The 26019-nt window shown below is 43.0% G+C and overlaps 1 protein-coding gene across 4 annotated transcripts in view; it reads left to right on the top strand.

Annotated features, from left to right (window-relative positions):
* arhgef12a (Rho guanine nucleotide exchange factor (GEF) 12a) overlaps positions 1-7720 on the top strand; it is a 38722-nt gene extending 31002 nt beyond the window's left edge. For 3 of the 4 annotated variants that reach the window (XM_041940338.1, XM_041940339.1, XM_041940341.1), the window contains 16 exons: positions 25-171; positions 427-512; positions 1267-1392; positions 1534-1648; positions 3549-3649; positions 3859-3936; positions 4102-4177; positions 4301-4468; positions 4683-4770; positions 4873-4950; positions 5044-5138; positions 5218-5421; positions 5556-5792; positions 5961-6190; positions 6302-6377; positions 6488-7720. In XM_041940338.1, the coding sequence (XP_041796272.1) occupies positions 25-171; positions 427-512; positions 1267-1392; positions 1534-1648; positions 3549-3649; positions 3859-3936; positions 4102-4177; positions 4301-4468; positions 4683-4770; positions 4873-4950; positions 5044-5138; positions 5218-5421; positions 5556-5792; positions 5961-6190; positions 6302-6377; positions 6488-6498 (1916 nt within the window). In that variant the 3' untranslated portion in view covers positions 6499-7720. The remainder of the gene's footprint in view (positions 1-24; positions 172-426; positions 513-1266; positions 1393-1533; positions 1649-3548; positions 3650-3858; positions 3937-4101; positions 4178-4300; positions 4469-4682; positions 4771-4872; positions 4951-5043; positions 5139-5217; positions 5422-5555; positions 5793-5960; positions 6191-6301; positions 6378-6487) is intronic. The other variant, XM_041940340.1, reaches the window with a different exon arrangement.
* Positions 7721-26019: the final 18299 nt, after the last annotated feature.

Raw genomic sequence — 26019 nt, 5'->3', positions numbered from 1 at the left:
TAACATCTTGCGTTGTGTCTGCAGAGCTGTTCTACACAGAGCGTGCACACGTCCGGATGTTGAGAGTTTTGGACCACGTCTTCTACCAGAAGCTCTCCAAAGAGACCATCCTGCCTCCTGCTGACATCAAGAACATCTTCACCAACCTGGAGGAGATTCTACAGCTGCATGGTACAAACAGACACAATTATTATCTGTGCATAACTGCTCTGAAACTTGAAGTTGAACCATTAAGTCACAGTAAAAAAAAAAAGTTTAAAGTTAAACTAGAACACAGTGATAAAACATGGAACTTAAACTGTGCATACACACAGTACCCTCACATTTTCATGTTGTGTTCTTCATCTTTGTTATCTTACACACACACACACACACACACACACACACTCACTGACTGTCCATTGCCGCCTCTCCTTTGAATTTCAGTTTCAATACTCGAGCAAATGGCAGCCGTTCGGAAGAGAAATGAGTCTTCAGTAATTGATCAGATAGGAGACGACTTGCTCTCCTGGGTGAGTACAATTCTCAGGCTGAAATTGTATTTCCTCTTTCAAACATTTTCTTATACTGAATACATTTCAAGATGACTGATGTGGCAAGAAAAGAACATATTGTGCACAAAGAAATTGAACTGTTTGCCGAAATTGCTTTATGGCGACAAAAAAACCCATCAGTTGATGCTTGCGTGTTTCCTTCAGTCTCACTGCTCATTTTGACATGGCATATACATGAAAATGGTTATGTACAGTTTATATATGATTTTTCTGCACACTTGACATCAAATCCTTAATTCCTAAGACAAAATCCTGAAGACAAAGCCTTAAACATGGCACAAAAGAGCAACTCTGCCCTCCTCAGTTAAAAGGAATCTAATCTCAGTGGAAGGAAGCAAGTCAAATGGAAGTCTCACTGTAAATGGTTATGTCAGACTGTGCCCTAGATTTGGCTGACATCGCTGCATCTTGATATCATGTGTGATGCATTAGATGTGAAGTAGCCACATATCAGCTGGCAGCCTTGTCTTAAATGTCTCTATGGGGGATAAGTAGGGTGAGCAGTCCCCTGAGGGTCCGGGTATTGCTCTAGTCTACATTTAAACTTAAGCTGCCTCTGCTACGAGGACTTAAGCCTGACCCCCTTCTGGGAATGTAGTGGTTAAATGCTAGACATTTCCATGGCAACTACCCCTGACCCAGATTGACTAAGTGACTGATCACCGTTTCTGTACGCCTCTGCTCTGTCCTGGGTTGGGTTGGGTACTAACAGTTCAGCGGTGGAGAGGAGGAGAAGATCAAGCAGGCGGTAGGGACGTTCTGCAGTAACCAGCCCTTTGCTCTGGAGATCATCAAGACCAAGCAGAAGAAGGACTCGCGGTTTGCTTCGTTCATCCAGGTACTGACGGATGATGACAGCAGAGATTACTTTTGTTTGAAAATTACTGAATGGATGTCTCACCACCATTTATACTGGTTGTAAGATGTGCTTTGGCTGTCTGACGCACACCCAACCTCTAATTTTTAACTGGCTTTTCAGGAGGCAGAAAGTAACAGACTGTGTCGCCGACTCCAGCTGAAGGACATCATTCCTGTAGAGATGCAGCGGCTCACCAAGTACCCACTCCTACTAGAGAACATCGCAAAGTACACAGGTGCTGTAGTGTTGCCTTGTCAGTCGAGCTACTTCACAACAGTTTGCAGTGTTTTGTTCATGTCATAATCAGCTTATGTGCACTGGGTTGTTTCAGTGCATAAACTGTGTGCATGGTCTCAGATATAACCATGATTCAAAACAAGATGTTTGAATGAACTAACAATGTAGGGTCGCAATGGTATGAGATTGTAATGTTATGGTAAGTGTCAGGAAATTTTGCTGTATACAGTATTAGACTGTTATTATTATTAGTATCAGTTATAATGACCCTTGACGAAGGAGAAAAATCCTATATTTCATGCAGTGAAACCAATGATAACAGAAGGGTTTTTTGGGAACAAACACTTCATTATAATTTCACAAAATATTACTTCCTGACCAACATGAGACTAGACATGAACTAAAATATTTTTTAAATAACTGTATTACAGGTAAATTAAGTACAAAGACAATCAAATGTACATGAAATGATAACCATCCATTTTCATACCGTAGTACACTGCTGCAACCCTGCTGGCAAGGAGATGTTAATTATATTGAATGATAATAGAATAGCCAACAATTATTTTCATTTTTGATTAGTGTACCTATTATTTTCTTGATTAATCCATTAATCGTTTGTGCAGTTATATCAGAAAATCCTCATCAAGTTCCCGGAGTCCCAAAGCAGTGAAATGTGGGCATTTTTGCCGAAAAATTACTGTCGATTATCAAATTCTTAACGATAAGTTTTCTGGTGAAAGACTAAATGGTGCAGCTTTATAACAGGATATAGTGGGCATGACCTTGATACAATCAAAGCAGACAGTGACGACTTTGCTTCGGCTTTGGGCACTCATGAAACCGCAATAATGTCAACATGCCTGCGAGGGGAGCCACAGAGCAGGTTTGTGCATTCAAACAAACCATTTACGGTTCACACAGGTGCAAAAACTGATCCCTCTCCTGCTGCCTTATTCAAATTCCAAGTCTGTTCCGCTCTGTCACAAATACTTACTCAATCACTGACTCTGTCACAGGGAGAGAAAGTTTGATCTACTTTTAAAAATGACAGTTTCAAACCACTCTTGTGCTTATTCTTGTCACTATTGGATACTGTTTTATTCTGTCCTTACTTGACTAGTGCTACTTTTTTTTGTCTGCGGTCCAGTTTATCACGCTTGCTGGATACCTGTAGAGCTGTGCTGTATTATTAAGGGCGCATATCTGGTCTGATGGTTGTCACTGTCATCTAGAGAGGAAATTAATTTTTGTTTGAAGCGTGGCTGCTATGGTGCAACACTTCTGCATGTGACCTTCATTTGTAGAGTTCAGTTATTGTATACAGCCTTTCTCTCCTGTGATCCTCAAATCAATTCAGTCCTAAAAGGCAATTCATTCAGTATGGAAATTAATTTACTCACATTGCGGTTAACCATGGAAACATGCAATGCAGAAATAAAACCTCGTTTGCATTTTATAATCTGAATGTAATAAATTACAATAGATAAAAATGGAAATCAAGTCTTGTGATAGAAGAAAGTGGATCGAAATGAGCCAAATGAAGTCTTAAGCAAGGCTCTTTGTGGCATCATGCCAACCATTAGTGAATTACAGAGACAAATGGAGAGATTATCATTTTAATGGTCCTGGAGCGGTAGTGCGCATTTCGGGAAAATGTCTCACCCATTATTTGGTCCATCATTTTAGTCTTGGCTGGGGCTTGGGTCTCACACAGAGAAGAACGCACTAACGATAAAGTATAACCAGCTATTATGGGATCATAATGCCCCCCTGCTTTATCATAATTTTTGAGAACGATGGTGTGTTAATGGACAGAGGAAATATCAATTTCCTGGACAGCCCCCTGCAGAACTAAGGAGGCCTTGCTTCTTATTTGATGACATAATATCTTTCAGACAACGCGGTGGAGAAGGACAAAGTGAAGCAGGCAGGAGACTGCTGCAGAAAGATCCTCAATCACGTCGACCAGGCTGTAAAGCAATCTGAGGACAAGCAGGTGTGATGCTCTATAGAATCTCCTTTCCATTTTCCACCATCCCAGAGACTTTTCTCTTCCTCCCTTCCAGTCTCATCTTAAGTCCTTCCTCTTTATTTCCTGTTCCACCACAATTTGTTTTTTCTACCTGCTCTGCTCCCCAGGCAGTGGATTCTTTTCAAAGAGCGCTTACTTATCCCCTTTCCTCTGTCGCTGCTTCTCTCTTTTAGAGGTTGGAGGACTATCAGAGAAGGTTGGACCTCTCCTCTCTAAAGCAGACTGACAACCCCATGATCCTGGAGCTAAAGGTGAGTTATCCACACGACCCTTTTAGCTCCAGTTAAAGCACACTCACTTGTCGTACACCCATGTACGCTGTTTGAAATAACTGCTAGGTAGAAAGGTAGTGCTGTGTGGAAATGGCTCTGCTACTCTATCAGCTCCAATGTATTTCCCTGTTCTACCTCCATCAGAACTTGGATCTAACAAAGAGAACGATGGTGCATGAGGGACCACTGTCATGGAAAGTGAACAAGGACAAGACTATTGGTTTGTAATCAGCATGTTACAAGAGTTTGATTGTTGTTAAGCTTTGATATTGCTTCCAAAAACTCCAGCGGCCCCACCGCTCAGCTTTGACAGTGAATACAAATATCCTCCGTCTCCTTTCAGAGCTGTACACACTCCTCCTGGAGGACATCCTCGTTCTGCTGCAGAAACAAGACGAGCGTCTGATCCTGAAGTGTCACAGTAAAAACCTGGCAGGCACCGCGGATACCAAACATATCTTCAGCCCCATTATCAAGCTCAACACTGTGCTGGTGCGCTCTGTGGCCACAGGTCAGTTAGCACATAATCTCTGCTGCTTTTTACAAAAATGGCACAACAGTAATTTGATAAACCAGGATCATATCAGCAACATTAAAGCACAAAACAACCCCACACGATACAATCCAGGCATACAACCTAGAAGAAAGTAACAGGCTTCCTGCTTGTAGGGTAGAATTGTGGTTGATTTCACCCCGAACTGACTGTCCACTCTCTCTCCTGCCAGACAACAAGTCCTTCTTCGTCCTGTCCATGTCAGACAACGGAGCCCAGATCTATGAGCTGATGGCGCCCACAGTCTCAGATCAGAGAACGCAAGTCCACAGACCGTTTCATTGATTAATAACACTTTTATAGCTGCAGGTGTTAAACTTGTGAAGGTAATGGCTCTTTTGTTTTGTTTTTCCTTGCTCAAGGTGGCAGCGTCTAATCACCCAGAAAGCTGATGCCATGAAAGTCAAACCGCACAGCGTCATACCATTACCTCAGACTGAGTATGTTGCTTTGTCATCTTTATAATTCGATCAGATCAGATGGTTCTCTGGGATTGAGCTTGTTATTGATGTAAGATGTTGCTTGTGCGCTAGTGGGGAGAGAGACGGCGTGGAGATCATTACAGCAGGTGTTTCCAGGCTGAGCAGAGACCCGGACCGCACGTCCACCGGCAGCACCCAGTCCACAGGTAACTGGAGCCGCTCCTTTCTTCAGTTTTTCTTCCGGATTATTTTAAGTATGCTAACTGTGTGGAAAATCCTCCTCAGATAAAGAGAGCAGTCCAGCCTCTAGAGGCGTGATGCAGACTTCTCTACCAGGCAGTAATCCATTTGAGGGGGAAAAGGCAGAGGAAGAGGAGGAGGAGGAAGGTTTTGTAGACCCAGAGCTTTCTTACCAAGTGACTGAAGATGGCAAAGACGGAGACTCGTTCAACATGTTTCCCTCCAGAGCAGATGAAGCACTGAAAACATGTAAGCACACTGAACTGATAACTCCAAATGCTGCGTATGCAGTTAATTAAATAGCCGTACACAGAAAGGTATAAGGTAGAAAATGTGTTGTTTTTTTTTTAATCATTAACCCTCACCCCTCACCCGTCCCTCAGTGGCAGCATTAAAACAGGTGTTGGTGACCCAGCTGATGTCCCAGGAGGCTGCAGAGCAAACCAAACGGACTACGGGGGCCCGTCTCCTCAGGACCACCTCTCTGCGGACCCCGGTAGACAGCCGCTCACGAGTGATGGTCCACAATGGCTCAGAGAAGAACAGCTCCCAGACAGAGGACCCGACTCAGGACCTGGGCTCTGGGGACACGGGCTTCTTTGATTCACCTGAAGATTATGGTGAGCCTGCACAGTTTGAACAATTGATTTGTCATTATTCATTACACTGGAGGTTTAAATAGATCGTACTTAATAGTTAAGTATTTACTGTAAAGTGCAACTTACTCAGTGATCATTGTCTCTGAACCCGATGTTAGGATACTAAATTGCTCCTTTTGATTCTCTCAGCAGGATATTTAGTCCTGGAGGGTTATGGTGGCCCAGGAGAGAGCAGCACAGATGATGACATCTTGGCGTCAACCACAGGGAAGCAGCTGCGCGCCTCACAAGGCTGTGCTGCCGATTCTGGCATCAACTTGAGGTTTTCTTCAACGTCACAGGCCGGCAGCCTCTCCTCTTTTAGCAGACAGGTGTTGTCTCACCTTAGAAACCTTCAGGCCAACCTCAACTATCTGAAGGTAATTAAGTCAAGCACTTACCAACACACATTCCTTTAAAACTACCAAATGTACATGTTGCGGCCACTTTTCTATCCGGATCTGACAGTGGATTGGTTGTTTCTGTTGCAGGAGGTTGAGGCCAAGTACAATAATCTTATACGCCAAAGGCCAGAGAGGTCAGCTGCAGACATGGATGGAAACAAAGGTATCTCAATTCATGCTCAGTATCAGCATATGAATGACTAGATTTTAATGTATGAATCACTTCCTGTATCTGTCCTTTTTCTGATGATACATCTCAATTTTCTTCCCCAGATAAGAGATAGTGGAAGTCCGTGCCTCAGCTTTTGGCTCTGGTCCCAAAGAGGAAGTACCGACTTGTAGTCTGTTCCTACTTCTTGTGTCCTGGACTTTCTGGACATCTTATAAGCTTGTCCTCTCACTGCTGAGCCCCCTTTTTTTTTCCATCGCCGTCGCCCACGGTTGCCACAGAAAATGAGAGACTGAGTGTGAGCGGAAACATTTGAAGGGAGGAGTCATCTTTGTCGATGCTGCGTCCCCCCTCCATCAGCACAAGGCAATCAGGGAAGTGGGATTGCCCCCAAGCTTCACCCCCTCTACTATCTAACACCCATTCTCCCCGGAACTCCCTGCAAGAAAGAGAACTTATACCAAAATGTACAAAGATGTGTGTTTAGAATATATATATATGAAACACAAAACAAGAAAAGGAAAATTTTAAGATAATGTATTAAGATTTTTTTTATCCCAAGATGTATTTATTTTCTTTCTTTTTCTTTTTCTTTTTTTTTTTTTTTAAGTGTTTCCCACATTGCTTGCATGCTTTTGGCCATGGTGTTACCTTTTTGGCTGCTTTTTCCTGCTTCAGTCATACAGGGTTAGTGTGAGTGTTGAGTGCACGCTAGCATACAGGCACACTAGCCTAGCGTACCCTGATGAAATGGCAGGAATATATTCAGACTGATAGAGGCCAGAGTTGCACTGGTGATGGATAGATCCCATTGTTACAAACTTGTGTTAAAGTCTAGAATTTCAGATAAATTCTAGGTGTGGTGTTAACTAGAATGAAGAGTCCGACGGCTCTGATCTGGTCCTGTTGCATTTCTGTGCTGCCTCCTTCCTCCTCCTCACCGTGAGGGATATTTTGCCTCTCGTCTGCTCCTCTTCTCCTTTGCGTGTGATTCGCCCCCTTCTTTTCCCTGTGAACACTTATGGGTGTCATCCTTCTCCTTTTCCTCACAGCCCAGTGGTTTTCATGCTTATTTATCCCCCCTCCCTCCCACACTCTATATGTCATGCTTCCTCATCTGCTGTTGGGTATCTTGCCCCGTCCCCCCTCTTCTACAAGGAGCGGTCATGCTCTCTCTGTATCAGCTCCTGACAGAACTGCTGCTTCTTTCTGCTACTGTTGGCGATGCTGATCTGACTGCCTGATATTCTAATAATGTCATGAAGTTCAACATATACTGTACAATGATCAAGTTGGAAGGTTATGCATAACTTTAATAAATAAATGGTGCCATGACACATTCAAAAAGGATAACTTTGTCTGTTTTTTTTTCCTCCTAAAGTTTTTATGTATACCAGTATTTCGTATGTGACTCCGCTCATGTCGCTACACTGATGGTCACTGATGGTCTGTAAAACATTTTACCTGTACAGCATTTATTGAATGACAGTTTCAGTAATGGAGAAATGATTGAGGGCCATTTTTTCACATTATAAGTAGAATGAGAAAGATCAAGGACACCCGAGCATTAGCCATGATGGATGGACCGAGTGTCTTTAAAAAAAGAATAGCTTATCCTTGAATTGTTACACAGCTCGTTGTTAAAACGACTCCATTCTTATCAAAGTGACAAAATAAATGTTCAGTTATGCTATTAATCCATAAACATTAAATAACCAAGACATCAGGCCATAACTGTAGGTGACTCATCCCATTTTTCCTCTTGTTTGGATTATAGTTCAGGTTGAGGGGAATCATTGATCAGTATATTTAAACCTAGTGTGTCCACTGGTCATACCAGATCCATACTGCTTACACTGACATCCTGTGTATCAGATAGTGTGCGTCTGTCAGATGTTAGTCTCTCATCTTGTGTTTAATGAGATTTCATGTTATTCTCCATGTTCCTGTGAATTTAAATATTTCCCAGTATCACTTTTTAGAGTCCTGATTTATAAATTGAGCTAAAAATGACAAAATAATTACCAAACTTGACTAAACACTTTCTATTGAAGCCTGCGATAAGGGATTTGGAAGCGTTGGGAAACAAGCTGAGGACACAACTATCACCGACCATGTTAACAAACAGTCGCCGATTTACACATTCAGCACACATGGAGCAACTTTATGGTTTATTTGGAGTCTCCTTTTAGCTCTGTTTTGGTCTCCACCAGCGTTAACTTGTGAGGGAAACATCTATATTTAAGGGGTTTTAACATGTTACAAGTTTCCTTTACGTCTTTAAGGTGGTTTCAGCAACGTTTCTTCAGTCCTTGCTTTTACTTCCTTGTTTTTCAAAGACAGTTGACTCAACTAAATTAAAAGTAATATCATGATATAGGAATTGGCTGAAATTGCCATTTGAGCATATAACAAAGGGAGGGTGGTACACATTTTTGTTGAATCACTGGAAATTTGATTCCACTTCCATAAAGAGATGCTGCGTAAGCGAATGAACTACAGGAGCTTTTTAATCATGTGCAGGAGTATTGTGACAGACAGTAATGTGAGTTTCCCCCTCTGCAGTGCAGCTGGCAGGGATTCAGTGCATTGTTCGTGGATTCAGGGCTTGAACTTTGGACATTTGAAAGATGACCTCTTGTCTGTGAGTAACCAAAAGTGAACGCTGCATGAAATGTTAAGCGTGTTTTCGCCTGAAGCCATTTCAAAATTCAACACAGGGTTGGAAATTTGGACTACAAAGACATTCTGGAGCAATTTAATTTGATCCCCTTTGTCAGATGTCAAGAGTTTCCTTTTGCCCTTAACAGAGCGAAATGCTTTTTGTAGACATTTGGCAGCACTAAATGTCAGGGGGGTGGCGAGTATTTTTAAAGGAGCCATCAGAGAGGTTTGATCAAGGACAGCGGAGAAGGTGAGGATCATTACCAGCAGGTGGCAAACTTCCACCATTAAACATCAAGTCAAGAAGACCCACCCTGAAACCTGCAGTGACATCAGTGTTTTAAATAACCCAGGGTGCCTATTGATTTTCCACATACATTTGACTCCAGCAGCTGACAAATAAATGACTAAGATGAAGAATGACTAAGAAGTGCATCATGTTTGCCTCTTTAATGAGACATAGCTGTGGTCAACAGGATCCCACGGAGCACTGTGCAGCTTTTATTGTGGCTTTGTCGGGGTTTGCAGCTACCTGAAGCCTGGTAGTGGAGTCAGATCAGGGTTATGCCTAGCAGTGATTCTGCTCGGTGTGTCTTGAGAGGGAAGCAGGAGGATGCCTCCCGGTCTGAATGACATGTTCCCTCTGTTTCTCTCTCCGTCACCCTGACTGTAGGCATGCTGCAGTGAAACACAGGGAGGAGAGGGATAAGGAGAGAGAGAGAGGGGATGTGTTATAAGAACACATAGAGAAGCCAGACAAGGTATGAATGGGGAAATGGTTAAAAAAAAAAGAAGAAAGAAAAGAAAGAAAGGTGTTGCATTAAGAGTGATAGAAAGGAAGGGGCGAGGGACAAAGTGCGATAAAGACACAGGGACGATGTGGAGAGGACAGAGGGAGAAGAGAGGGGATGGTAATTGATTGTCTCGTCCCTCCACATGCAGCTGTCACCGAGCTAATTGGAGTGGCGAAGACAAAGAGGAGAGAGGTGCCAGTCACAACAGAGCCTTTCCAGGAGGGCAGTCCATGTCAAGCCCCGATGAGACGAGCCTGCCCCCTCCTCCCCCCCGAGCCGTGCAGCAGTGCTGTGCGCTCAGATACCAGAGCGATTCCTTACGGAGGAACTTGAGATTGGTCCTGTGTGCAACTAAAAGGCAAAGAATTGCATTGTTATTGCTGATTTCTTTTTCACCATTTTCACCCACCAGGCCCTTCAAGTGGTGTCATCCTTTAAATATAGTACAAAAACAGAGCAGAAAACATTCACCCACATGTTTGCGGATACTGATTTGCATATATTTTTGGATACAAGGTGGAAAAATCAAGTTGAGGATTTGATGTGTTTACTCGATGCTGCGCACCACAAAGAACCGTTGCGGATGATCGTGGTGGAGCGCATCATTTTTTGGTTGTTGCCATGGGGCTTAGACCCAAGATAAGGATGCTTGACTAAATAACTCACCTATGACAGGAAACAAACAAGGAGAATTTCCCGGAGAATCTGGCCTTTTTCAACCGACATCTCCTGAGACAGCTTCGTAATCGTCAAACTCTGAACACCAGTGCATGTAACTGAAGTTCTCTCTCTCTGTCTCACACACACACACACACATATGCATTTTTCTGTGACAAAAGAGTTTCTCATCAATATGCTAATGCATCTACAAGTGCATCTATTACCATTCTGATGTTTCAGGACTCACATATTTAAACACCTGCTTTTCCTTCTGCAGCCACCATTCATCATGCGTCACTGTACAGAACTGAATCCAGCTCCATTGTTGCTGCATGACCGCTTGCTACAGCTGGTGTTGTCACACAGAGAAGCATTCAGTGCCACCACCACCACCTGTGTTAAAACTTGACTTCGCTCAGCAAATCATGCACAGAATGGGCCTCATTCTCCCCTCAGCGTGCTTGGTTTTATGGGTTTGGTGGAGGGCGCCGTTCATCAATATTCATCCCTGTTTGCAGTGGGACGCACCCACGCTGCATCCATCCCGAGCTGCTGCTTCTCACCAGTCCTCGGCCAATCGCTCAGTGTGATCAGCGGGATTGTGTGAGGTCAAGCTTTAGATCAGTCAACAAAATAATTAGTTGTATCCTCCAGTCGTTGCGCGTAGCTTTTCAGGCAGTCACAGTGGGGTTGTTTTCCTTCGCAATAAATCACTGTCTGGTTGTGTGGTGCTCATCACAGGCTATTATATTTCAAACCATGGAGGAAATAAATAAAGGAGAAAATAAAATGGACTGCTCCTAAAAAGTTTAAGTTGAATTAAAGTAAATCAGCTATTCAGATGGTGATTTATGGCTGTGGCTTTCCTCTTTTTTGGAAAGGAGGCAGGGACGGTGTTTGTAGCTGTTTGTCAGGCTAGAAAAATGAGTTTTTCTCCCTTCTGCAGGCTTTCAAATATTTATTTTTCTTTGTAAATGTTTACATTTAAGAAGAGTTTTTAGCATGCCTATCAAGATTATGAATAAAAACCATCTGTCTGTACTGTAAAATGCATGTCATACTCAATCAGGGACATTTGATGGTTCCTTGTAACAGGGTTACCTCAATTATAACCTGTTTCCCAAACAGCAACCCCTGACCTCATGGGATTGATTTCCATGCTGCACTTCTCCCCCTCCATCGAGCAGAAGCCAATACCAGATGGATTGGACTGAAGATCAATGCGCTCTCCACAGTCTGATTAATCCATAGCCTCTCTGGAGTAATCACTGTCCCAAGCACAACAATGAGCCGGGGAGAGACGCGGAGAGGATGTGTTAAGCCGATGCTGAGAGATGAATGAACTGACTCCTCCAAATGAGAGGAATATGCTAAAATATGTGCCGCTGAAAGAGCACAGAGTCATGTACGCCAGTCAACAAAAAGAATACCTGAGCCTATTCAGGAGCTAATAAATAGACACCTGTGGCGCGGCTTGGCGTTAACCCTGTCTAATTACCACACTGCACTTTGATGGAGTATCTGGGTAAAAAGCTTCGGGCAGGCCAGCTGGCACGGGGCTCCCCCGGTTCAGTCTGCTGCGAAAGAGAAACCAGAGAGAGCACAGGCGTTGAGATGTGACCTGGGACGGGGCTTAACGGGGCTCAGAGCCGCAGCAGAAATCAATGGTACCTTTGGCAGGCGAGCACCTGCTGATGTCGGTGACCGCTGCTGCCAAGGTGCACGGCTCCAGCTTCTGTCCTGCCAGGCTGGTTGGGCAGAGGGTGGGTGTCTACTTTTGTTTCCAGTGCCGCGCAAACAGAGAGGAATCACAAATGAAAACAAAGCGAGATGTTTAAGGCTTAAGTGGGTTGAGAGACATGTGGCTTCGTGTTGTCCTGCGGGCACGTGATGAAGCCTCCGCCACAGGATGTGACGGTCGCCGCTCCTGATGCCGGACGTGGTCGAGAGCAGACGTTGATTTGTCATTTGTCATCCTTAATATATGACTGCCATGATCAAGAGATAAAAGGAGAGGAGTGATTCTAGTGAGCACAACACGGTAGCATACATCCTTCACTTAACTATTAAAGGAATAGTTCAACATTTATTCGTTTTCTTGCAGAGACTTAGAGTAAATGAGAGAATCTGTACCACTTTAAGGACAGTTTGGTCGATATGCAACTGAAGAGAGCAGCCAGTTAGCTTAGCTTAGCATAAAGACTGGGCGAAATAGTTGTGTTTTTTGTTAGAGTTGTTGAAAGTCTGCTCTGACTAAACAAACCAAAAAAAAATCTAGTATCTGAGGCCATCACAGATCTGTAATAAGCCCATCCAATCGTTTCAGCCTACCTATCCGTCTACCTGTCTACCTGCCTACCTGGGCGCACTCTGCCCAAGTGCTCATGACCTTCCACAAGTATGGGCATATATCGCTAAAGCCACAGCGTGCTAGTCACGCAACCATGGCAGAGAAAGTGCAGCCAAAACTTCCCAATACCAACATGCTATCTTGACAGCTGTGAGTACTAATAATAGTTTGCTTGTTTTTATTTGAGTGTGGTATTTAACAGAGGTGTTTACTGATATTTGTATTTTTTTAAAAATGGGCTTCTCTTCTCTCCCCACCTCTATTAAACTCATCCTCCGGCGGTGTTTGGTTTTGTTGCTTCCTGTTTTATGTTGAAAATCTACCTCATGTGTCATCCTTTGCTTTACTTCCTGTGTTTTCCCACCTGTGTTGTCCTGTTGTCTGATTGTTTTCACCTGTGTCTCATTAGTTCTCCCTCCCCAGTGTATTTAAGTCTGAGTGTTTCCCTTAATCTTTGCCAGTTTGTCCCTTCTACATGTCAAGATTTTCAGTCTGTTTGTGAGCGTGTCCCTGGATTACCTGTGTGTTTGGCCAGTTGCTTTGTTTGTCCTCTGGCCCTTGCTTGTTTTTGGATTTTTCACGCCTCATCCCTTTCCGTTGGATTTTGTCTTTGGTTTCTGGACTCGTTGCTTTGGTTCTGATCCTCACCAGCGTCTCCCTCCCGTAAGTTTTTGTTTGGTTGCCCTTCTCTGAACACATTTATTGAACTGCACCAGCCCCGCCTCCAGCGTTACCTACCTTAGTTTCCAGTCTTTGTGCTAAGCTAAGCTAAACAGCTGCTGGCTTCAGCTACATATTAACCTACAGATGCGAGAGTGGTGTCAATCTTCTCGTCTAAGCCTTGGCAAGAAAATGAAAATGACACATGAATCGGTCTGTTTTAGCTGCCAGACAGGTGGAGAGCAACATATACTATATACTATGAGAAGCTATGCACTTGCCAATGCCACATCCAGACACAGTTTTAAATATCACAGCACAGTATAACAGCTCATATTAGACTAAAAACATACCTGATGAAGACCTACGGCTGAAAGATTATGTAATTGTTGCATAAGTCTGACAGTATAAAAAGCTTTGTGTGGCATCATCCCTTTTTGTTTTAATTCCTCCCAGTACAACTATAGTCCTGAGTCACTAAGTGTGAGTCATGCCTTCATGCATGGAGTGTACATAGCTTCCTTAATCAAGTTAAAGTTCTGGTGAGCATGTACAGTATTAACAGGCTTTTGCAGTATTCTTTAAAGCCCACATCCATGATTGCGGCATGCCGTCCTCTTATGAGTCGCTGTGGCCCCACCGCCGGCTCGGTTTATGTTTTAAGCATGAGCATGAATTTTACATGAGCTTTGAAGCTGAACAGGTTTGTTTTACATTGACAGTATTTGTAAACAGTGCATTTAAAAAACGGCTTCCGTCTGAAGATGTAAGGGAGCAAAATGCATATTTTTCAGGTATAGCAGAAGCTCTTCAAGGAAGCAGAATCTAATTTCCAAGGCTGAATTAATTCGGCAGGAGGGTTTTAAAAGTGTTCTTGTTGAGCTTCATGTGACCATAATCTAATTTATACTTCTCACTCTGTCTTACCGTGATCGCATTTCAGCTTTCAAAATCAATACAAATTATTTATTGTTATCATGAATGTTGCTCAGTTTTTCAAAACAAAACCAGTGTTAAAAAAAACTGAAGCAACATTTAGAAGCTACAGGGGATTCATTAATCATGGTGCATGTCAAGACAAGATTGAGAAAAGAAGCCTGGTGCATTTGAGCTGTTGCAGCAGTGTGTTTGTTGCCCAGCGGCGCGTCGGGAGGGAGGGCTAACGTCGCGTTGCTCAGCTTTCACAGCGCCGACTGCATCTCCGTATTAGATAGGGAGCAGTAATGCATACATGTCTGAAAGTCCTGAATGGACGCTGAGAGACCAAGCTGGGGTCAGGTGATTTAATCTACCTGACATGCTTCTGCAGAGTTCTGATCAATAATGCTCCAGTGCTAATGTCAACATCAGGGAGGAAGGGATCCACTTGTAGACAAAAAAAAAAAGCTAAAGCAAAGACAGAAAGAGAGTAACAACAAAACGTGACCGGAATTGGAAATTACTCTCTTTTATTTGGTCGTCTGTGGCTGTTCTCTCCACAGGCTGGAGGCCTTAAACTAGTCATTTGGAACAAGAGCGTCTCCTGCCGTCTGCTTTAACTCATCTGACAGCATCCTGCTGGCTTTTGAAAAGGGCACGAATTCAGTGGACGCTAATAATCCTTGGTGAGGCCTGAAGGTGAGCTGTCTCTCAAGACCTACTGGAGCAGAAGTTCACCCAGGGGTTCTGCAGAGAATGAGTCCAGTCAAGGGCCCCGCTAATCCCGCTGAACTAGTTCACAAGGGCACTGTTTGGCAGAGAGGGGAAGTAAGGGAAGGGCACCTATTAAGTGGTGGCCCACAGAGAGGCTTCTACTCTCCTGCATTAACATCTTCACCTGGAAAATTGGATAAAAGGTGCTTCTGCCTCTCAAAACAGCTTTTACAGCATATGGGCTTTCGTCGAGAGTAAAGGTGTTTTGACCTGTTGAAATAATACCCTTCACTCCAGCCTTCTCTTTCCGAGCAGGAGCACCTGATCTTGAGAGACAGCTTATTTAGGTAATAGCTGATCTGCAATGGTCCTTTCATTTCCCCTTGTTTATAGAGGTCGCGCACTGATTGCCCCAGTGTGCCAGCAGCTGTGATGCAGTCGCCTGATTGCAAAAATGCACTCTGCCACTGTAAAGTCAGCTCTAGAGGGAGGAGGAATTGTGATCTGTCCTATTTAACCCCTAATGAAGTCAGGACCGGTGATTGACACCTGGACCAGATTACTCCCGTGCTGAAGGAAATGAAGATAAGAGAGGATGTTGAGCGAGTGTGTGTGTTAGCCTGCAGGTGAATCTTCCTAAATTCAAGCTGACTTTCTTCATCTGGGGTCAAAGATGCACGTGCGTGAGTCATCCGCTGACGGGTGATTTGTTCCCGAAAGGGCAGCTAAGGCAGCGCGTGCTGCGTCTTCAGCGATAGCAGGCGAGCAGGAACGCGGACGCTTCAGCAGCTGCACCATCCTCCCATAGATCTGCATTTGATCTCGCTTATGCACAAAAACCAGCTCTGAGAGTTCTTGTGTTTGTGTTCCGACTCAAGTGCAGCCTTCCGACTTGCCAGCCAGAAACCTCACAAGCAGCAATTTGAGTCCTTTCCTCAAACTATTACTGTCACTTAAATGCTCCCACCTGTCCTCATTGCTCATTTCTGTTGCCTTGGAATGAGTAAGAGAAACACTTAACTGCCCATTCTCCTTAGCTGAGAGCAATATAGCTCTTCTGTGTGCCTGGGTAATGGTTTGCTACAAGTGACGAAATTGTCCAAACAAAGCACGTAAGACTGGGTTTCCCCATTAGGCACTCATCACGCTCAGCAGCAGCCTTTCTGCGCAGAGGCATATCCACTGTAGCACAAGCAGTTCAGATCCAGGTGACATCTAATTGTATGATTGTTTTGAAAACTGTCAGGCGCAGTTAGCGTTTGGATTGGCGTCGCTGTGACACCAACATGGAAAAGGAGTTCTTGGTTTGCTACTCCAAATTCATGTCACTCTACGCTTCCTCGGTGCTTTATTCCTTATTACCCACTCTCTCTCTCTTTCTGTCATCCCTCATGTTATGTCTTTCCATCTCTCTCTGGCCACTGGAAGGAAGCCAGAGCCATTAGCCTGCTGTCAGTCTGCGGTAGAACGGGGATCTGTCCTCCTGTTAGATGGCGCAACATGAAAAGCGCCACGATCCTCCAGCCTGGAGGACGGCGGTAGAAGCACCACCATGCCACACACTCTGACACATTGACACAGCAGCGCTGCACCGGTGCAGCAGCGGTCTGATTCATGGCTAATAAATATTCACCATCCGGCCACGCCATGTCTGAAACTGCACCCACTCACAGGGGAAACGGAGGTGTTGAACCGCTCGTAGCCGAAAGTTGTAAATCAATCTCCAACACAAGCAGCTGTCAAGGTGAAGGGTTTACTCTGTGAACGCATAGACATGCATCGGCGTTACATGTATATTTATGTATGTGGTATCAGATACGTGCTCTGTCTGCTGTCCTCAGGGGACTCTGACAAGATGCTTTGATTGAAACCTGACCTGCCATCTATCCTGTACATGTTGCTTGGCTTTAATCTACATTGTCCCTCAATCATACACCAAGATAACATAATGAAAATGACAAATATGCTTCTCTAATGGGCCGTTTCATATACTGACCCTCTGAGTTCTCCTGCAGCTGGAGTGTATACCATTAGAAGCGGCTTCCCAAATGTGTATCCTGAACCTAAATATTGCATTTTTTTGCAAATGAATTGACATTCATTTGCAAAAAAGAAAAAAGAGGGGCAGCTTTATAAGACATCAAAAAAACAACATCAGTGGATTTCTGCAAACAGAACAGCAACAAAAAGACTTTTATGCAGCACTAAACCCTCAAATCTGAAGTATTTCTCTATAACATTAAACGTCCATTAATAAATCTGCTGCGGTCAGAGTTGTCCAGTCAAAAACTCATCAGGATTGCATGGGTGTGGTTTAATCACGTTTGATTAATTACAGCCTGGCACCATGAGCAAACGACCCAGCGACTGCCATCACATTTTATTCCTAAATCCTGATTGGTGCACAGAAATGTGTGACACCGCCTTTTTCCCAGCTCCCTCTCCAGACATTTGAAGAGCACAGACAAAATGAAAAATACAGAATATAGAAAATCTTTCATGTGAAGTAACCTGTTCAAACTTTGGCAGAAAATTGTGTGGTCCTGTACGACCCCCCAAAAATTGTTTTCAGGGCCTTTAGCTCTCAGGATCAGATCTGCAGAATAGCCGGAGACCAGATTTACAGTGATGAGTGATCTTTGATTCTGGTTCACAGCAGTCGTCTGATAGAAAAGGAGCCTCTCAGGTTGACAAGGGAATAAGGGAGTCCACGCCAGAACAGCTGTCAATAGAATAATGCTTTGAATGCTAATGAGGGAAATTGCTGACAATCCATGTTCTGATTTGTCAGTGAATTTTATTCCCTCTAAGTGCACCTTGCCAGCTTCTTTCAATCAATAAGCCAGCAGGGATGCACCCACTCTCTGACTTCAGCATAAATGTGTCATCCGCTGTGAGTTGCACCACGCGCCCTTCTTCCTATCCTAGTGAGGTGACTGTACCCTTGTCCTGCCGTTTTAGCATCAGCAGCCTTATCCACATCCACTCCGCCCACACATCGCTGTAGCTCATCGGGGAATTAAGATTTTGTCAATAATGCCTATTGCAGTGTCAGTGCACTGCCTAATTACAAATTGGCTCTCGCCCAAATATGCTTTGTTTCAGGTCAGGCGTGGTCACGCAAACATAAATCAAGCATACAGAGTTCACGCTTATTAATGGCAGACGGCTGAGAGACGGCGGCGGACTCTGGGATGACACAGGCAACACGTTCATGAACACATCCGTTTCTCTGCAGCTGATTTTCCATCTAGCTTCCTTGACTCGTTCCACAGCGCCAGTGCAGCCACTAAAGCATAGACTCTGCTGTACTGTGTCCCAGCAAGTGCGACGCAGCTGTCAATGTGCCAACTCCACGAGTCAGATATTCAGCCAATTTTTTTCCCATGCCCCATTAACAACCCATTTCACATCAGGAGATGCACACTTGTACAACTGGGCCTGAAATGGAACATCAGATATGCCCATTCATATTTTAGACACTGTTAAGCTGCAACACTGAGCAGCAAATCAGTCCTGCTCAGTGGCTATTTGGACAGCCCATCTACCACAGCACTGCACTTCACTGAGCTTTGGAAAAAATGACAGTGCACTTATGTCTCCAGTGTTTGACTGTGTCAATAACATGTGCTTCTCCTCATATCTGCTGATAGGGAGGGAGTGTGTGTGTGTGTGTGTGTGTGATGGTGTGAATATCTTCACAGGGTGTTTGGCCAAATATAAAGAGAAGGCAAGCTGTAATTCATTGTCCCATTATCAATATTTACAAAAGGAAAGAAAAAACACACTGAGAACATGAGCTAAATATTTAATTAAAACGTGGTTCTTTTTAATATTGTGTGAAGGAACATGCTGTACCTCTGAAGGCGGAGGAAAAAAAGCAGGATGACACACAACAAACAGAGCAAACCTCTGCAAGAAACGAAACTCTTCCTCTGAAAATTACACATATGAATCTACTTTGTGTAAAACGTTCTTTCTCAAGGGAGCAATGGGGGACGTTATCAACCTCCAGTATGGCAGTATCTATACATTAAGCAGGTGTGTAGTCTTGTGGAAAAGCAGCAACAGTTTAAGCTATAACAACTTGTTTTTGAAGTGTTTGTATTGTGTGTTGACTCAACAATTCAACTCTTATTTCAACATATCTGACTTCAGTCTTTTCACTCTGAACTTTCTGTTTAGATCTAATTCTCTATAAGGCAGAATTTCATAGACACTTCATCATTTGAAACTGTAGTAACAAATTAGATTTACGTAGCAGTCATTCAAACATAGTTTTTAGTCATTAACGCTGAAAGACAAGATAACATAAAAAGTAAAAGGCAAAGATAGAAGTTAGATTCATACGAAGTCTGAAGGTCTGAATGTAGCAGCACCACAGGAAGCCATACAGTATAAGTGAGCAAGAGAAATCTAAAATCAGCTCTGACAACACAGGGATGTTCTGATTGACATTTGCTCAGAAATGTTACAGTTCAAGTCGCCAACCTTCTTATTTTCAGCTACTTTTTGAAAAAGCTTTTGATTTCATTGGAAGCTTTGGAGTGGGCGCCCGTTCATTAAAGATCATAGGATCAGGTTTTCTATAAAAAAAACAGTCAATGGTCAGCAGAGTGTTACTCAGAGACAGAATACGCAACCCAACAATGTCAGTGAAACACTCGTTTTAATCATTTTATCGCATTATGGCACACATTTTTATGTCTATGCAAGGCACAAAATGACTTTATTAATTCATACTTTGTGATTTTATCCACATCATTGTTATTCAGTTCACTTGTCTTCTAATTAATTTGTCATTGTATTGAATCATCATGTAACCATTTGTTCTGTAAAATATACTATAACTCACACTTGCAACAGCTAAGTTTCCAGCAAGTTACATTTAATGATTTTGGGGGTGGGGGAATCAAAAGAGGAAGGTTTATGTATTTTTTTTGTTTCTGCTGAACGGACGGTAGTTTTGGGAGAGCAGGGGAGGGTCTTTTAGCTGTTTCTGAACACAGATTTATTTCATGATTGTGAGATTTGTTACAGAAGGTCCAAATAATTTGTATTAATACTGGGGAGGGTGTTCCTTTTTTTTTTTTTTTATTAAGTGAGACAGGACTTTCCTGCTTTCCCCAGCAGGGAGAAACTCCTTATATGCAAGGTAATAACAGCGATTTAGCCAATAAGTTTGGAAAATAGAAAATAGCCAAATACATATGCAGCATAGCTTTGTGTTTGTCCCAGGGGGTTTATGAAAAATTAATATCAACTCTGGGCCTGCATTACTAGACATAAATATCCCAATGCTTTTCCATTCTGGCCATATATAATGGAATGTTGATGATGACTACCGCTTCATTGAGTCCCACTTGAAGCATGCTGATTTCATTTTTTATCAATAATGGATCATAAATTACTCAAAACAGAGCTGACTGTATGGTGTGCAGATTGCATTAGTGATAGCGCACTTCAGGATATGGCAGTTCTGCTCCCCTGTTTATGCATAATACAGTATAATTCATTCTTCCGCTGTTGTTCTTGAGGCTGAATGTAAACACACCTGTGGATACCTGACTGCTGCAGATGATTTCTTAAGAATAAAGCCCTTGTGTAGTTGCGATCCAAGAGCAATGCAACAAGGAAACAGTCCCATTCTGCTATCATGGAAAAGTATTCATCAGTGTCTTTTTCCCACCATCCCTTTGTATGTGACACGATTCTCAAAACGATTCTCTTTTGAGGAACATGCATGTGGATGGGCTGCTCTTGAGTACATCAGCAGCCCCTCTGCTGTAATGACACTTGTGATGTGATTGGTGGGTGCAATAAGGGTAGGGTGATGAGCTGGGGGGGAAAGGGCAAAATATTATGCTCAGATGTCCCTCCACAACTTCCACAAGCAGTTACATCAACCTTCACCTTTTGCAACCACTTGGTGTTTAAACACACATTTCAGTCCACTGCTTCTGAGCCTGTGATTCATGTGTGAGCTGCAGCATGGACACCATTTCTCCCACTGCACAATGCAGCGATGAGCACTCCGGAGTCTTGATGAGTGCAGGAAAAGGTGTTGGGTGGGATGCTTAACCAACAACCAGTCAAAGGGAATACACAGAGCAGCAGTATGACCTTATTGTTCACCCATTAAATCCCCACAGATCTTGACAGATGTAAAAGTGCAAGCCCAGGCTGTAGGCTGTTTGCTGACTGGCGATAAGGTCAGTAGTAACTCCTCTGCAGGGGGTTGTATCGCACTTTTCACCTGTTCAGGAGGGAGAACACCTTGCTGCTGCTCTGCCTGTGCCCTCCAAATGTTGCTGCTGCATCCCCAGTAGACTGGCTTAAAGATATTAAAGGATGTGTTTACATTTTAACCTGCCCAGCAGGTGCAGGAAGGAATACATTTATTTATAGCAAGTTGCATCAAAGTGATGTGCTTTGGTTTGTGTAAAGACACCATTCCTCTCTTTGCTGATTTTAATTGCCTCATGACATACAGCCACATGTAAAAAAAAAAAAAAGGAAAAAAAAAAAGATGGACTTATTCCCGTTAATGTGATCGTTTTCTCTCACGTCAGATGAGCTTTTCCGTCGCTGGCCGCTCTGACATGTTGAGAAAACGCAGCTCTTGACTTCTCGGCGCTGCTGTGAACGCATCAGGAGTCCGGAGCGTCTTCCTCTTCGCGTCTGGTCAGCCGCGGCGTGCAGGAAGGAAAAGCACCCCCCCCCAAAAAAAAAAAAAAAAAAAAAAAAAAAATCCCCCCTCCGACTGTGAGTGTGAGCGCGCAGGAGAAAGGGACGAGACTCCGGCTGCACCTCAATCTGGTCCGCATCTTTCCACCGGACCGCAGTGGATAGGACACGGCCGCCTTGTGCAGGACCACGTCCGTGACACAACATGTAGAGGAGGTGTTCCGCGCAGAGCGTGTTTGTTTGAAGCGGCACAGCACAAAGCGAAATCACTGCCTGCTTGTTTTTCTCTCCTCTTCTTCTTTGCGCTCTTCCCTCTCTGGTAAGTGGGATGCAGGATACGCAGCATCACCGGCATCGTTAGAATAAGCCTAATAGACAGACCTTCCAGTTCAGCGGGCCTATCAGCTTTCAAGGCAGCTTGAAGTGGCGAAGACTAAACGGGGGAGAATAAAACTCTTCGCCGACGTGAAAAGGACTGCTTTTCTTAGGGGGATAAAGTGAGGGGGGGATATTTTTTCCAACTATTTGGGATGTGGATGTTTTTTCCTCAGCGGGCGCGCTAAAGCCCCATGAAAAGGAAGCGATTTGGACATCTTAAAAGATCAGATTTAACTGGACTGCTGTTGATCTTATCGGCAACGCATTTTATCTGCACATCTATCTGCCCAGTGAGTCTCGGCGGCTGAGGGAGGCGCGGAACAAGCTCCAGAGAACTACACCGGAGGGGGGGGGGGGTTGAGTTATATTGCAATTACGCGTTTCTTGCAAAACGACGTATTTCTGCAGGCAGCGGACACACACGCACACAAACTGAGCCAAACTAACTGAGAATTTATTTTTCCACCTGGACAACAGGAGTACGCATACAACCAGGTAAGGAAATGAAGTTTTTTTAAAGTCAGAATATGCATTAAATATATGAAAAGACGGGCTTTAATGCCAGTCTGGTGAAGCTACAAGCTGCGTCAATGACTGACTAAACCGCCTTTGTAATTTCAGGCTTCAGGCTCCTTCATTGTGCAGCAGAAGTTGAGACACTGATTATTCATCGTAGGGTCTCTAATGAAATGATGTCCTAACCTGTCTGACTCTGACTCCAAATATCCCATCAGTCACATCTCCCCCCTCTCCATTTTTGCTGCTTTTATGTGCCAAACGCGTCGGTGAACTCCCGCTGCAGCCTAATTGTTGCATGTCGGGCTGAGCGGGGCCAGCAGTGATCGGAGACCGCGGATCAGAACCTCAATGAAGGCTCACAAATTGTTAATTGGTTGGAGGCGCAGGCCGAGGACGTTTCAGTCGTGACGGATGGCAGGACGGCTGCCACTGATAAAGTATCCCCCTGAAGTGAGTGATACAGATCAGGCGTCCATTCATTAAGGGGATGGTCGATCGCCGTCGTGGTGAAGTGTTGGTTTAACGCACCTCGCAGACTTTGAGTTTGGACTTTTTCCTTATTGCAGGTTGTTATTAAAAGGAACCAAAGAAGGGATCATTGAGCGTGATGCTGTAATGAGATTGAGTGAGAGAGGATGTGAGGGGAAGCGCACATTAGCTCGTTTTGTGCACCACCTTGTGGTTCAATTTAGTACCAGTTGTGGCTCCACGCTTTGCATTCACAGGTTTTGTGGTTTTCTTTACAGTATGTAAAGACCCTTTTTGTTTATCATCTCAGCTAATTAATGTGCTGCCAAGTGATACAGTGAATGGGAAGGCAGCAAATAGTCAGATCCACAAATAAAAACAGCAGAGATGTTTTCACTAAATGCTTCTGTCTAGCAAAGAGTTAATCTGCATGCAAGTAGACAGTTTAACTGTCCACGTTCATATAACATACAGCTTACTATAAATTCACAACATTTAATATTCAAACATATATTCTGTTCCACTAAAAGTGTCATGGTTTTATTGGGTTTGGCTTCCTCTACACCCCTGGTTAAAGGTTGTTCCCACTGAGCACTATTTGATAGCAGTTTTTTCTTTCATCATCTGTACTTTTCCCCAATTTTCAGCAAAATAGCCACTCTGAACTTTATTGGCAACTGCGTAATAACCACCTGTTAGTGCTGCGCTGGGGACAGCTGATGCTAGCATTTCTGCAAGATCAAGTACTTTGTGTTTATCCCAAAATGAATAAATGCTGCATCCATAAACACAAACTGCTTTGCTGGCTGTCTCGTTATAAGTCAGATATTTGCTCTACAGAATCAATTTCATGTTCATAAGTTTATCTGCAGCTGGGCAATTCAAGTTCACGCAGCATTTGATGCCAAGTGCTACAGCCGACGCCTCGACAGCTTGACAGCTCAGTAATTGGGAATGATGATAATCTTGAATTGGCTAAATGCAATTATGAACTGGTTGCATATCAACACTTTTGTTCAGTCCAGCAGAGGTTTTGTTCCAAAACAGAGTGAGTTTTGAAAGTACCAGAATGTGGGGATTAGGATGACAAAATTAAGAACAATTCAGTATCACTGGACAAATGTTTACTCAAATTTCTGGTTGTTCTGCCGGATAGGTAAACAAACAAACAAACAAAAAAGTGTTAAAACTAGTTTTGTGAGATGATGATTGAGATGACAACATCATGACAACTGACCAAACTCCCTCCACCGATGAAGACCATGAGATGAGGATAAAAGCTCCATAAAAAGCTAGTAAATTGACCTTAAGCTAAGATAATTTTATCAAACAACCATTTCCATCGGCAGAACCTTTACTCTCCACATGTGTGAGAGTCCACTTTGTCTATTTATGTATCAGCTAATATGGAGCAAGTAAAGGCAGTTTCATCCATTCTGAAATGAATCAAGATCACTTCAGTGAATCATGTTATTGAACTGCTAAGGCTGATAATGAATATAAAATGTACAATCACCAAGGCTTGTGATTTAATTCTCTCTTCAATTTACTCCCTGTTTGTTATCTGAACTGACATAGATACAGGGGGTACTGTTTTGATAAGTGTAACCGTTTTTTCCGAGGTTCATGAACACGTCATTGTATTCTCCAGTTCAAGGGGAAAAAAGGCAACATTAAGGTATGTTAGCCTACTTCAGTTTCCCACTTGTGTTTATGTAAAAGAAGCTAATTGTGGATAGTGTACCTGCCAGTCACCTTCAGGCTGAAGGTAACCTACAGTTAATTTAGATAGTGGGTCTAGTGAACGTAGTTACATTTGTTATTTGACTCCAGAAATTTCTAAATATCGGTTCAAACATACACAAACAACACAGCGTCTATTTTATCTCAGTTAGCTTATACACGTTACAAGACAAACTAACACGCTCAGGTCGTTTGAGCTATTTATTGAAGATTTGACTTTCAGAGTTAATGTTATGTTAGCTAGCTAGCTAGCTAAAAAACGTTTAGTGTTGAATAATAGTGTTGTCATGAGCTGCTAGCTAGGTTGGACTTTGCCATAACAACGGTAGCTAAGATACTTGATATTCCAGTCAGAGCTATCAGTAGCTAAGTTCAGCACATAGCAACTATTTTTCTCGAAGGTAAGAAAGCAACAGGACAAATTAAAAAAACAACTTAATTTCTTTTTGTCCTGTTGAAACAAAAATGTTTATTGGGCTGAATGTAAAAGTTAATACTTGCTAAGGTTACCTTTTATTATGTAACAGCAGTCACTGTGGAACAAGACAGGGATGACATAAGCCAATACCAAACTAGACATTAACGTGGATAAATTAGAATGAATAAACCTACTTTAATAACTTAACGTAAATAAATTGTTATTTGAATGCAATTAACTATGTTATGCATTACATTATAAGTCTTATATGCCAAACAAAGTCTTTGTTTTCAATTACAGTTTGCTTGGAATCATTCATTTGAGCAACAGAAATTTCTAAAATTACCTCATATAACTATATGATTATGATAACTGAAAGGCAATAAACAATGATGTTTAGTTACTGCCAAGCCCTAAATAGACCTAACAAATAACACCATGTATTCCTACTGCTTTCTCATGAAAGCCCTTTGAGAATTATGATTTCTGATTTTGAGCTGTATAAATAAAATTGACTTGACTTTCTGCACATAGTGCCTACAATTGCCTTTAAATCAATTCTGTTGATGTTACTTTTAACAAATCATCCATCTATGACGGATGTTCCAAAATGTTTCATTTGCTTTTAATACAGTACTGTAAAAGAGTGGAAGGTGCAGCAGC

The sequence above is a fragment of the Chelmon rostratus genome, chromosome 7 (genome assembly GCF_017976325.1).
Source record: "Chelmon rostratus isolate fCheRos1 chromosome 7, fCheRos1.pri, whole genome shotgun sequence".
NCBI lineage: Eukaryota > Metazoa > Chordata > Actinopteri > Chaetodontiformes > Chaetodontidae > Chelmon > Chelmon rostratus.
Note: the sequence above shows the minus strand (reverse complement) of the source record. Positions and strands in the feature narration are given on the sequence as shown.